Source organism: Hemitrygon akajei, chromosome 12 (assembly GCF_048418815.1).
Source record: "Hemitrygon akajei chromosome 12, sHemAka1.3, whole genome shotgun sequence".
NCBI lineage: Eukaryota > Metazoa > Chordata > Chondrichthyes > Myliobatiformes > Dasyatidae > Hemitrygon > Hemitrygon akajei.
In genome coordinates, this window is record NC_133135.1 from 73,053,797 (window position 1) to 73,068,175 (window position 14,379).

Sequence of the window (14,379 nt, forward strand, 5' to 3'; positions counted from 1 at the left end):
GTAGATATTAAGAAAGAGGATGCTCTGGAGCTTTTGGAAAGTATCAAGTTGGATAAGTCACCGGGACTGAATGAGATGTACCCCAGGCTACTGTGGGAGGCGAGGGAGGAGATTGCTCAGCCTCTGGTGATGATCTTTGCATCATCAATGGGGAAGAGAGAGGTTCCGGAGGATTGGAGGGTTATAGATATTGTTCCTTTACTCAAGAAAGGGAGTAGAGATAGCCCAGGAAATTACAGGCCAGTGAGTCTTACCTCAGTGGTTGGTAAGTTGATGGAGAAGATCCTGAAAGGCAGGATTTATAAACATTTAGGAGAGGTATAATATGATTAGGAATTGTCAGCATGGCTTTGTCAAGGGCAGGTCCTGCTTTATGAGCCTGATTGAATTTTTTGAGGATGTGACTAAACACATTGATGAAGGAAGAGCAGTAGATGTAGTGCATATGGATTTCAGCAAGGCATTTGATAAGGCACCCCATGCAAGGCTTATTGAGAAAGTAAGGAGGCATGGGATCCAAGGGGACATTACTTTGTGGATACAGAACTGGCTTGCCCACAGAAGGCAAAGAGTGGTTGTAGATGGGTCATATTCTGCATGGAGGTTGGTCACCAGTGGAGTGCCTCAGGGATCTGTTCTGGGACCCTTACTCTTCATGATTTTTATAAATGGCCTGGATGAGGAAGTGGAAGGAGTGGTTAGCAAGTTTGCTGATGACACAAAGGTTGGAGGTGTTGTGGATAGTGTGGAGGGCTGTCAGAGGTTACAGCGGGACATTGATAGGATGCAAAATCGGGCTGAGAAGTGACAGATGGAGTTCAGCCCAGCTAAGTGTGAAGTGGTTCATTTTGGTAGGTCAAATATGATGGTAGAATATAGTATTAATGGTAAGACTCTTGGCAGTGTGGAGGATCAGAGGGATCTTGGGTCCGAGTCCGTAGGACGCTCAAAGCTGCTGTGCAGGTTGACTCTGTGGTTAAGAAGGCATAGGGTGTATTGGCCTTCATCAATCGTGGAATTGAATTTAGGAGCTGAGAGGTAATGTTGCAGCTATATACGACACTGGTCAGACCCTACTTGGAGTACTGTGTTCATTTCTGGTCGCCTCACTACAGGAAGGATATGGAAGCCATAGGAGCGGTGCAGAGGAGATTTACAAGGATGTTGCCTGAACTGAGGAGCATGCCTTATGAGAACAGGTTGAGTGAACTTGGCCTTTTCTCCTTGGGGCGATGGAGGATGAGAGGTGTCCTGATAGAGGGGTATAAGATGATGAGAGGCATTGATCATGTGGATAGTCAGAGGATTTTTCCCAGGGCTGAAATGGTTGTCACAAGAGGACACAGGTTTAAGGTGCTGGGGAGTAGGTACAGAGAAGATGTCAGGGGTAAGTTTTTTACTCAGAAAGTGGTGAGTGCATAGAATGGGCTGCCGGCAACGGTGGTGGAGTTGGATATGATAGGGTCTTTTAAGAGACTTTTGGATAGGTACATGGAGCTTAGAAGAATAGAGGGCTATGGGTAAGCCTAGTAATTTCTAAGGTTGGGACATGTTCGGTACAACTTTGTGGGCCGAAGGGCCTGTATTGTGCTGTAGGTTTCTATGTTTCTCCATAACCATATAACTATATAACAATTACAGCACAGAAACAGGCCATCTCGGCCCTTCTAGTCTGTGCCGAATGCTTACTCTCACCTAGTCCCACCGACCTGCACTCAGCCCATAACCCTCTATGTTTCTAATTCAATAAAACATTTGAAAAGTCACTATCACCATTTGATACCAAGTCATACAAGAAGGTAATGGGAAATTTTTGATCAGATCATAGTGTCAAAAATAATCTTAAGAAATGAAGAGAAGAGTTGGAAAGGATTTCAAGAGCTCTGGGTCTCGTCATGACTGTCAGTGATGGAGCATTTGAAAACTTGTAAGTTATAAGGGACATGCATATGAAGGCACTGGATGTACGCAAGATTGTCATTGCACATTTTGTATCCTTCTGCACAGAAGGGTGAATGATATCAATGTACCAGTTATGTTGAACAACGATAAAGCACTACATGGGATAAAAATGATAGCTGACAAACTGAAAACATAAAAATCTGTTGGTCCGTAAATCTGAACCAAAACTAGGAAATGCTGAAAACACTCTGCATCTGTGAAAAGGGAGACAGATATAACATTTCACGTCCAAGACCCATCATGAGAACTGGGACTAGGAGGAGAAAAAAAATTTACGTTGCAGAGACAAGGTTGATAGGGAGGAATGACAGATAAAGGAGAGGGCTGATCTGTGACTTGTCAGGGCCAGGATAGGAATGAGAATGAGTTGCAAATGGGGCAGTTGGAGGGTGACAAGTATCTGTCTTGTTTTATGCAAATAGCAGTTCAGAATGTCAAATAGAGAGGGGAAGAAATCTGAGCTGATATGATGAAATAGCCACTTTGATACAGATAAAGGAAGCAAATTATTGGAAGTTGGAGAATCCGATAATGAGCCTGGAAGTTCCGCAATGTGCTCATGAAAAAACAAATTATTAAGTTATTTATGATATCTGATTGTGAATAAATCCATATGAAATGGACAAAATTATCTAGACACCGATTATAGATTTTCAATCATGGCAGGCTGCAGCAGTGATGCGAGACATGCAAATATGCTGGTGTACAAAAATAAAAAGGAATAGATCACAGGTCAGTTTCACTTCATTGGTGCAAATGGTTACAGTTAATTCTCAAGCACTGTGCGATTCATTTAAGGAAATACATATCATGCATGGACTTATTAAGGAGAAGTGGTTCATATACCCTTTGAGGAGTTCACAAGTTGTGTAGGTGAGAGTAATGATTTTGAAATAATGCACATGGATTTTTACCAAGGCTTTTGAGAAATGGCCACATTGAAGATTGTTAAAATAGGATCCAAGGAAAGTGACAAATTAGATCCAAAAACGATTCATTGCAAGGAGCAAATGTTTTGTGAGTGGAAAGTTGTTGACAATGGAGTTCCATTGCACTTTTAAATATATGCTGATGTTTTAATGGGAATGATAAAACAATTTGCAGATGATGCAAAAAAATGTGCCGTGCTTGAAAGTGAGCAGAAATGCCTGAGGTTGTAAGAAAATATTGATGGTTCAGTCAATTAGGCAGAAAAGTGGCTAAAGAAGAATGGAAGTTACTAATACATTTGAGAAGGTGTAATCAGATAAAGAAATACAAGAGAGGACATTGAATATTGAGGAGGAACAAAGACGTCTATGTCTAAGACAAACGGTTAGATCAAAAAAGAAGGCACGTAGTTGTGCAGAACAGAAGTAAGCCCTTCATCACACCACATAAGAAGATTTGGTTAGTTTACTTGGCAAAGAAACAGTGGTCTTTTGTGCTATTAAAATGCTCTATGATCAAACAAATCCTTTCTGGTAGTGAAACTTTGGATGGCACTAAGCGATATTTTCTAGTGCCAGATATGGATGGATAGCCTTTTAATTACTGCATATGGTTCTTCTGCACGAACCTTCAGATTATGGTCTGATTGTTCCATGCACAAAGTGTTACAATTCTCAAGGCTTTGTGCGATAACAGCATGAATGATATTCTGTAACTTTTATTTTGAGATGCAAATAAATTAAATGCTACTCACCTTAAACCTGCAGATACTGTGACATATTGTTTGGATACTGATTCCAATTATGCAATCTAATTAATCTTTCAACCAATTTATTAGGTTGGTGCCTACCTAATTATTTTGACATTTATTCAAGTTTGAAATCAATTCATGTTTAGAAAGGTCAGTCTTTATTGCCAATGAAAAGATGGTGGTTGAGCTGCATTCTCAAACTGCACTGGTCTTCTGGGGAAGATACTTCAGTAGTCCTTTTGTGGAGGGAGTTCAGGATTTAGACAGCAGAATGCACAATAAATGAAGGGTTATTCCCAATGCATTAAAAATGTAGGATAACCTGCACATGGTGGTGATGATATGCAGCTGCAGTTCTTGTTCTTTCTTATGGTAAAGGCCAAGGACTTGGGAAGTGCACAGGTGAATAACTCAAGACAGCAGAAGACTGCATTGATGAAATCTCAGGAGCAAGCTAAGTTGGGTCATTTATTCAGCACTTCCATTTGTACATAATTATAAATACAACCAAATTTAATACAGCAATCTAGGAAAGGAGTGCAAACATCAATGGGCATTCTCACTTCTGACATTATGTTGTAATGAAAGCCATTGACATTTTGGCTAAAGATTGATGGCCCAATGAGACTGTCTTGCAGTAATGTCCGGGAGCAAGTCTTAGGTCTTGATTGACCTTCAACAACCACAACAGTTTTCTCTTGTGCATATCTTTGTGCAGATTTACTCAAATCTTGAGAATTATTTTCAGATAACTGATTAAAGCATTCTTACAGAATATGAAATCATCAATTATCTTGTCACCTGGATAAATCCAAAGCCAAGATAAATAGATGTCAATTGATGTAAATGGTACAGGGTGGACAACGCTCAGAAGAGTCTGTTTTTACCATTTTTACATTAAAATAACTTTCTTCAGCATATTACACCAAATATTTTAGCATAATATATCATTGCATATTGTGGAAGATATTTATTTTTAAGTTAATCTGATGAAATACACATCTTGATAAATTGATGTAATAATGTAATGTATTTTATGGAATGTGGGCAAGCCACATGACCTGTGTTAATTTTGACTATTTAGTGATGTATTAATAAATAAAAGTTAAAAGTTAATTACCTACACAGGTTGGATTTGGTGTCAATCCTTGATCTTCACACCGAACTCTATTTGATTGTAGAGGTTTATAATTCTCATCACAAACATATTGCACTTCTTCTTTATGAGAAAATATCCACTTGGTGGTTTCAAAATGACCATTTTCTAATGGTGGTCTTGAACATACTATCGCTGAAATACAAGAATGTCAGGGTTTGAACTGGAAACTGGCAGTAGTATCTGAACATTTGCATTTCTTTTGATCATCTTGATTAAAGGCAATAAAAATTGCTCTGATGGATGTTCATTAAATCAATAGGACAAATACGTAAAATAATTGACTACAATAATTTTCAGTTACCACTGCTATTATTTAGAAGATATTGTGATAGAACACTGAGGGAGGAACTAAAACTTTGTGTAAAATGAATGCAAGGAAATCAGCAATCTTTTTTACACTGGTCTAGATTTAAGTTCTAGTTGAAGTCAGCAGTTTATTTAATAATGTGACAATAATTACAATGATTCAGTCAAATAGCTACAGTAATATTTTGATATTGGCTAACTAGTGTCAAAGGATTTGATTTGGCTCTTATTCCCCCCCCCATTGCCCGACTGATGCCTACTAGGAATTTTCACTGATAAATTTAGATTTTACTTCACAGGAAGCTTTTATGAAGAAAACAACTGTAAACATTTAAAATTAAATAGGTTATACTAGGCACATACACAGAGAAAATACACGGAATGATAAAATATGGGAACCAGAGCAGTAGAGCAGATAGTGGAGTGGTTGTGAACAATGATGTTGTGAAGCCTCCATGCAAAGTTAGGAATCAAAAGGTTAAGCACTGTGGGGCTAATGTTCTGAACTGTGTATATTTCAATGCAAGAATTACAGAGAATGAGCTTAGGGCATTGATCAGCAAGTGGACATTGTAGCTATTTGTGGGAAATGGTTGCAGGAGGGTCAGAACTGGAGCTCAGTATTCCTGGGATCCGATGTTTTAGACATGATAGAGTGAGAGATGTTAAAGGGGAGGCATGGCATAACCAGACAGGGAAAATGACACGGCAGTGCTCCGGCAGGAAAGGCTTGACTACTTGTCTACTGAGGGGGAAAACTGAGGAATAAGAAAGTATGACCATATTAATGGGATTATATTAAAGACCATCCAACAGTCAGAGAGATTTAGGGGAGCAAGTTTGTAGAGAGATTGGAGACTGTTGCCAGAAACAAGGTTGTGATAGTAGATGATTTTAACTTTCTGTATATTGACTGGAATTCCCATTCTGTAAAGGGGCTGGATGGGATAAAGTTTGTCAAGTGTGTTCAGGAATGTTTCCTTAATCAATATACAGAGGTACCAACTAGAGAGAATGCAATACTAGACTTCCTGTAAGGGAATGAGACAAGGCAGGTGATAGAAGTTTGTGTAGGGGACATTTTACATCAAGTGATCATAATGGCTTTAGTTTCAAGGTAGTTATGGAGAAGGAAAGATCTGGACACTGGGTTCATCAGATGTCAACAAAGGACCAGAATTTGCAATCAGTGCCTACAGGAAAGATGTCTGATGCACCATCAATAACTCACTCTGAGACGTAAGAAGCGAGGTATCGGCTTTTATTGACTGGAAGAATGAACAACACTACATCCTGGAGAATGAGGCCGGGCTCAGGCCTCAATCGCCTTTATACAGGGGTCTGTGGGAGAAGCCACAGGAGCAGTCAGCAGGGGTCTGTGGGAGGAGCCACAGGAGCAGTCCAGACAGGTATATGTAGTTCACCACAATGTCAATAAGACTGAAAGTGTGCAGAGAAAATTTACAAGGATATTGCCAAGACTTAAGGACCTGAGTTATAGGGAAGGTTGAATAGGTTTGGATTTTATTCCCTAGAGCATAGGAGAACAAGGGGGGATTTGATAGAGGTATACAAGTTTCTGAGAGGTATAGATATAGGTAAATGCAAGCAGGCTTTTTCCACTGAGGTTTGGTGAGACTACAACTGGATGTCATGTTTTGAAACGGTTAAGGAGAACGTGAGGAGGAGCTTCTTCATTCAGAGGGTGAAGAGAGTGTGGAATGAGTTGCCAGTGGAGGTGGTGAGTATAGGTTCAATTTCAACATTTAAAAGCAATTTGGATAGGTACATGGAAGGGAGGGGTATGCAGGACTATGGTTTGTGTGCAGTTTGATGGGACTGGGCAGATGAATTGTTTGGCATGGACTAGATGGGTTGAAGGGCTTTTATCAGTGCTGTAATGTTCTATAAATCTATGTATCACTCAGATCTATGGAAGCAATGCAAGTACTCCAATATTGGGCTCTCTGCCATGACATTCACAGTGAATGTTTTGGCCCCAACTCTGGGTGTTACCCATGTCAGCAGTGGTGTCATTTGCCACTTATCACTGGCAAACCAGGTGTATGTAAGCAGGTGGTGTCTATGGATGGTTCAGATAGACAAGCAAAGCCATACTCTTCTCTGACCTACCTATAATTATTTTGCCACCCAATCTGTGTTGCAATTCAATTACAGTTTAAGAACCAGATCCCAAGAAAAAATTACCTTCTACATGGTCTGTTTCACTATTGGAACAACTGAAAACAAAAGTTAAGCAACTTCTGCTAAAGGCCATAACTTGCTGTCTTTGTTAAGGCAATATTGGCATTAAATGTAAAGTCACCACTTTGTTTCATTTGCATCATAAGGCTCTGTGGGACTGAGGACAGGATGGTGAAGGACTAGGATCAGTACTGTATCCAGGTGCAGAATAAAACTTACATTTTCTTTGAGCCTTTGTACAGTTCAGGGCCAAGTGCCATATTATCTATAGTCCAAGAAATGATGTCTTCTGACAAATAAATTAATTGAAATAAGCACACAATTATAAAACCGAATCTACTTACGTGTACATAATGGTGGTGGACTCCATCCGTTCTGGGTACACGTGGTTGATCGAAGACCAGAAGGCTTATAATTGCGATTGCAGGTGTACGATAACTGCTCGAGATGTCTAAATTCCTCATGCTTAGTCATCACATTTGCATTGGGTATATCTGGTCTCTTACATTTTAATTCTAAAAATTCAAAAGTACTAAAAGTATTTTGTTCTGGTTTTTATTGCAATTTCTTGAAAATATTATAACCAAAGTAATAACTATATTGTATGTTAAAAAAGGGAATGGGCATGTCAGTGATGAATGTATCCATTTTACTCATATCATTCCCTTTGATTCCAAAAACATAATGGGTTTGCAATAACAATATGAATCGTGTAAAGTTGAAAAAAGTTTCCATTATAACATCACACACAACATGCTGGAGGAAATCAGCTGGCCAGTCTGTATCTATGGAAAAGGGTGAACAGTCAACATTTCAGGCCAAAACCATTTATCAGAACTGGAGAAAAAAGATGGGGTCAGAGTAAGAAGATGGGGAGAGGAGAAGTAGAAATACAAGGTAGTAGGTGATAGGTGAAACTGGGGGGGGGAGGGAGGGGGTAGAGGTGAAGTAAAGAGCTGAGAATTTGATTGGTGAAAGAGATAAAGGGCTGAAGAAGGAGGAATCTGATAGGAAAGGACAGAAGGCCATGGAAGAAAGGAAAGGGGGAGGAGTACCCTCTTTGTTATATTATAACAATCTCTGATCAATCTATCCACAAAAAAAGGCAAAGAACTAAAATTTTATCACATACTGTTTTTGGCATTTCAATGTGACCAGCTGTGAGGTGCAAGACTGATTTAAACTTTGTTCTTGATTTTTTGGATGAGCATTTCTCATTATTCCAATGTTCGCTTGCCCACAATTTGGGTTTCATTTTTGCACGATGCACAATGGGATGAAGAGTCGTTAGAGAAAAAGTGAGGCAATGGCAGGAGGAAAGGGCAAAGCAAAGTTTGCAAATTTTCTCCTGAAGTTAGCAAAATGCCCTACGAGTCTCAAACAATAAGAAACAGGGAAAATAAAAAAATGGCAGAACAGTTCTTTAGTTCTTTATACTTTAGTTCTGTCTTCACCTAGAAGATAAGTACTCTCCTAGGTACAGTATGTCATGGAACAAAGGATTTAGAGGCAGGGAGAAAATGAAGCCAATAATTATTACCAAAGAAATAGTGTTAAGTAATTAATGGAAGTTGCATATCCCGAAAACCTCATATCCTTTGTTCCAGATTTCTAAATCAAGTGGTTCTGCAAATAGTAGAAAATGCTACAATCTGTTAAAGAAACACACACAATTAAAAGAACAATTAGAAAGATTTTAATTGAATTGGACAAAAATCACCATGGATTTCTGGAATAGAATTCCTGCTTAATCAGTCTGCTGTGTTATTTTAAGGATGGAATTAATAAAATAGATAAGTTAAAGCAAGAAGATGTGGTGTGTTTGGATTTTCAAAAAGTTTTTGATAAGTTTCCTCAAAAGAAGTTACTAAAGCACATGGAATTGATGCATTAAATTGAATTCATTGACATTTAACTGATTGACAAGAAAAATGGGTGAATTTTCAAGTGCCAAGCACTGATGCTGTTCTACTCACAACAGATGTTAATAATTTGGATGATGGAACTAAATGCACGATCTCCCAGTTCTGCAGGTGACATGGAGTTGAGGAGAGGTTGAGATGTGAGGAGAGTGCAAGTTATCTTGAATGTGAATTAGAAAAGTTGAAATAGTGGGAAGATGTAGTTAAATGTGAATAAGTATGGGGTTATCACTCTTAGAAGAGAAAGGCAGATGATCTGAAAGGTAATAACATGGGGGAAATGGCAGACATGATGAGCTCTTGGTGTCTTTGCATACCAACAACTGCGACCACATGTTGAGGTGCAGTGACTAGTTAGGAAATCAAGAGGTTTCCCAGAGAATGCAGATAGTGGAATCTGAAGCAAGAAAAGACACCCAATGGTTAGGAAGTATCTGGGGAGGCAAAGGGATAGTTGCTGTTTTGGCTTGAGACCCTCCATCAGGACTGAGAATGTAGACAGGCAGTACGGTACTGTATATTTGCCTACATTGTAAGAGAATTTGAGTGTAGGTACAAGAATGCCTTGCTACAGCTGCAGAGGACATTGGTGAGACCCATCTGTATAGTTTTTCAAAGTCTCAATGTCCATCTCATATCAGAGAATGTATATGGTATACAACCTGAAATTCATACTCTTCACAGATATCCATGAAACAAGAAACCCAATTGAATGAATGATAGAAACATCGAAACCCCAAAGCTTCCCTTCCACCCCTCTTCACACAAGCTCCTGATCTGTGGAAGAATGCATATTCCTTGGGGAGTGGGTAGAACGGTACAACACAGATTTGCTACACTGACTCCTGGGATGGCAGGACTGACAATGAGAGAGAGTGAGTTAGTCAATCCTGTGTTTTTTAGACGGTAGAAGAATCAGAAGAATCTAATATAAACTTGTCAAATTCTGACAGGACAAGAAAGACAGGGAGAAAGTGCCTTACAGCTGGAGAGTCCATATCCTGGGTTCATGCCTCAGCATACAATGAAAGCTATTTAGGACTGAAGTCAGGAGAAGTTTTTTCACCTAGAGGATGGTAAACCTGTAGAGATCTTTGACAGAGTTTAGTGCTCAGCAATTCATCATGTATCTTTAAGGATCAGGTTGATATCATGTGAGGGCAGAGCTAAAGATGGTGCCAGCAGGCAACTTCTCCCAGCTCATCAGCGAAGCAGTTACATTCTTCCTGTTGTAATGTCTCTATTTTCCTTTTCAAGGTTGTCAGGGTCTTATCGGAATCTTTGATCTACAGTCACACTCAAAAACAGTGGTTTTGCACGACGGCCTATTCCTGTTCTTGGAGCTCGCCAACTGGCCGCTTTTCGATATATCCAGGTTTGGCCTGAAGTCAGACAACTTCAGGACCTGAGTGGCTCTGTGGACACGAATTCTCACTGGTGTCATAAACTGAAATGTAGTGGGAGCCATAACATTGAAGACAGTGAGAGTGGATGTCAGAGGGCTCTGCACTTAGTAATTGATTTGCTGATTCTCAAGTTGGAGAACTTGAAATAAAAAGCAACGCTTCAAACTGTCTAACATCAAAATAGCGACTGTCGACTGTGGAAACAACGATATCTGCCTCTCCCTTGTTAGTGAGAGAGAGAAAGCCTGTGGGATGTTGAAATGTTGCAGTGAACAACTAGTTTTTGATGGACTGTAGAACCATGGTCTCTTTTTGGGGGCATGTTGGGTGGTGAAAATGCTGATGCTTTATGCTGGAATAAGCCGGGGGTGGGGGGGTGGAGCTGATGCTGCTTGTACATGGTGGGGGGGCGGGGGCTCTGGGGTTCTTACATCTTGTTTCTGTCGTTCATTCATTCTTTGGGTTTTTTTCTTCTGTTTGAGGATGTCAGTGGAGAGTAAGAATTTCAGGTTATATATTGTTTACATTCTCCGATATTAAATTGAACCATTGATATATTTCTTAATGCTGAATAGATCAATGAATACAGAAGAAAGCAAGAACAGGGAGCTCAAGTGGATAATCAACCTAATTATGTTGAATGGTGCAGTAGGCCAGCTGGGCTGAATGGCCTGCTACTGTTTTCCATGCTTCTAACTTAAACAGGTGATGGTTGTTAGGTTAATTGGCCACTGAAAATGACCATTTTATAGATGAGTAAAAGTGAAACCAGGCAGCTATGAAAGAGCATGTGTAAGGGAAATGAGAATGAGATCAGTCTGAGCACTGTCATGGACCTGATGGGCTGATGGGAATACAGTGCAGTGAGGAAATATGAAATATAAACACTGTGATGGAAAAGGGTCAAACGCAAGCTGGCAGTTACCCTTAGAAAGAGTTGCAGATTCACCACAGTATCATCGCCCTCACAGAAACTGTGTTATAGTCATAAAAACAGTCATTCTTCTTGCAACTGCTGTAAAAGCCAAAGGTACAGTTGAAAAATTGAGAGTGAAGCCAGCCTCTAAGTCCAACCTAAAAAAAAAAGCTCAGCTGGACAAACACAGGAGTTCAGGCAGCATCTGCGGAGAGAAATGGACAGTTGACATGCTTGGCCAAGATCCTTCAACTGAACTGAAAGAGTAGGGGGAAATGCGATGAGGCGAAGGGGTGGAGCAGAGCTGGCAAGTGATTGATTGATCCAGGTGAGGAAGGGTGATGGACAGGTGGAGGAGGGAACAACTCTGTTGTTGGAAGTAGCAACAGAGGTTGAAGGTGATGTGTGGTGGTAACAAAGTGCTATGGATGATAGAATCTGATGAAAGAAAGAAAATCGATCATTGAACCAAATAGGGGAGGTGGAATGGGCAGCTAGGAGGGGGAGGGGATCTAGTGGGGCAAGGATCCAACTACTGTAAGGTTCCTGAAAATTTAGGTTCCTTATTTACATATGCATGATAGCTAAAGGTTGCTTCAGCCAGGTATTTCATGAAATAGGGCAACAACTTTTACTAGTTTCATTGTGCTTCTAACCTTGCTGAAGATCAGCTGCAGGGTATTACTCCTTCAGGTCTGTCCTTGTTGAACAGTTTCCACATTTCCAATGCACAAAGCAAAGTCGCATTCCAACCGAAATAGTTCTACCATAAATACTAACCTTAGCACATAGCACATAGAACATAGAACAGTACAGCACAAGAACAGGTGCTTCGGCCCATAGTATTGTGCCAGACCAAGTAAATTGGTCACCAAATGACCAACTAAACTAATCTCTTCTGCCTACATAAGGTCCATATCCTTCCATTTTCCTCCCATTCACATGCCTATCTAAATGACTCTTAACAGTCCCTAATGTTTCTGCCTCTTCCTCTGCCCCAGGCAATGCAATTCAGGCATCCAATACTCTCTGTGTAAAAAAACTTGCTCTACACATCTCCTTTAAAATTACCCCCATCACCTTAAATGCATACCCTCGGGAATTAGATATTTCAACCCTGGGAAAAAGATACTCCTTGTCAATTCCACCTATGCCTATCATAATCTTGTAAACCTCTACCAGATATCCCCACAGCCTCCATAGAAAACAACCCAAGTTTGTCCAACTTCTTGTTATAGCACACAACATTCTCGTAAAGCTCTGCACCCTGTCCAAAGCTTTGACATCCTTCCTATAATGGGGCAACAAGAACAGTATGCAAATAGATTTTTAAATTGAAATACAATTCTGTTCTTCATATAACCCTTCATAAGTCCAGACTATTAAATGTATTAACCTGAAAAAGCTTTGCCATTGCTCTTGCACTAACCTGGTTACAAAAATCTGGTGTGAATTGGATTTTGACATGTATGAAAAGTATACTGAGCAGATCCACGTGACTTTACAGAATGATTGCACTTTGAACAAGAATACTTCATAAGATTATTCAATAGAAAAGATCAAAATGTGTGTAGTTTAAACAGCAAAAGTGGTATTGTTAAAACATTGTCGCTCTTGTTTGGAATGAATAATGTTTTGGTTCTATTACGTCTTCATGTTGAATTACAATTTCCTTGTACAAAACTTTTCCAAGTAATTAAGAAAGTTTGACCTTATTCTTCTCCTTAACCTAGTTATGAGTTTCTTTTGTTAAATCGAACAAATGTCTGCTGCAAAATGACTTGGAAACATCCATGAAATACCAATTTTATTTTTAATAGGCTTATGCTATATCTGGGAAAGAAAAATTGCATTACATTGATTGGGCTATCTCTAAATGAAAATTGTTGGTTAAGTTACCAAGATCCATTGCTGCATGAGAGGGAATAATTTAGGCATAGAAATGTTTAAGGTCCTCAACTCTGTGTGTACAGGATAAAATAGAATCATAGAGAACTTCTTGCTAGTGGAAAACTGCCTTTATTTGCTGATAATTTACCTCAGTCTTAACTTGGCTTTTACAGACCTACCATTGTCAACATGCTGCTCAAATTCATCCCAATTCTAAATGTTAGATCTTTTGTTTTTCTATATAATGGAGAAATCTATTGATCTTGGTTTTGAATGAACTCAACAACTGAACCTTCGTAGTCTTCTAGGATAGAAAATTCCAAGTATTTGCCATCTTCTAAGTGAAGAGATTCCTCTTCATCTCAGTGCAAACTGACATTCCCGTATTCTGAGACTGTGGTTTTAGATTCCTCAAATAGGGGAATCTCTGTGCTTATATAGCCTGTCAAGTTCAGTAAAAAATCTTAACGCTTCAAGAAGACATTCCTTCATTTCTCAAAATTGTAGAAAATAAAGGGCTAGTCTAATCAATTTCTCTTTGTATCTGACATCCCTAGAATCAGCTTTGTAAATTCTGCCAATGATGTGGCCAGTAAATCTGGAACTTCCATGCTTGTGTGGGAGTCTTAAACGTGAATGATGAGTATGGAGAGAAATATCTCCAAGCAGGATTTCTGATATTTTCCCATAAGAAATGGCTAGTAATATACTGATGAGGACAGATCATGATTTGAAAACTGAGTTGTTCTGAATTTGATTTTCTCCTACAGGAAGGCTCACATCAGCATCCAACACTAATTTTGGTTTCTATAGTTATAGAAGATTTTGATGTGTTGCAGTTTTGATTGGATAGATTGATTTCTGGGATGAAGGATTTTTTGTAAGGAAAAGTTCATCTACTCTTGCTGTGGTTTGGAAAAAATATGAATACA

The 14,379-nt window shown here is 39.4% G+C and overlaps 1 protein-coding gene across 1 annotated transcript in view; it reads right to left on the minus strand.

Annotated features, from left to right (window-relative positions):
- The window catches only part of LOC140737211 (complement factor H-like), an 89,105-nt gene that overhangs the window by 56,464 nt on the left and 18,262 nt on the right, over positions 1-14,379 (minus strand). Inside the window, exons 6-7 of the mRNA XM_073063509.1 lie at positions 7,658-7,828; positions 4,764-4,934 (exon numbers count right to left, since the gene is read on the minus strand). Coding sequence (XP_072919610.1) covers positions 4,764-4,934; positions 7,658-7,828 — 342 coding nt within the window. The remainder of the gene's footprint in view (positions 1-4,763; positions 4,935-7,657; positions 7,829-14,379) is intronic.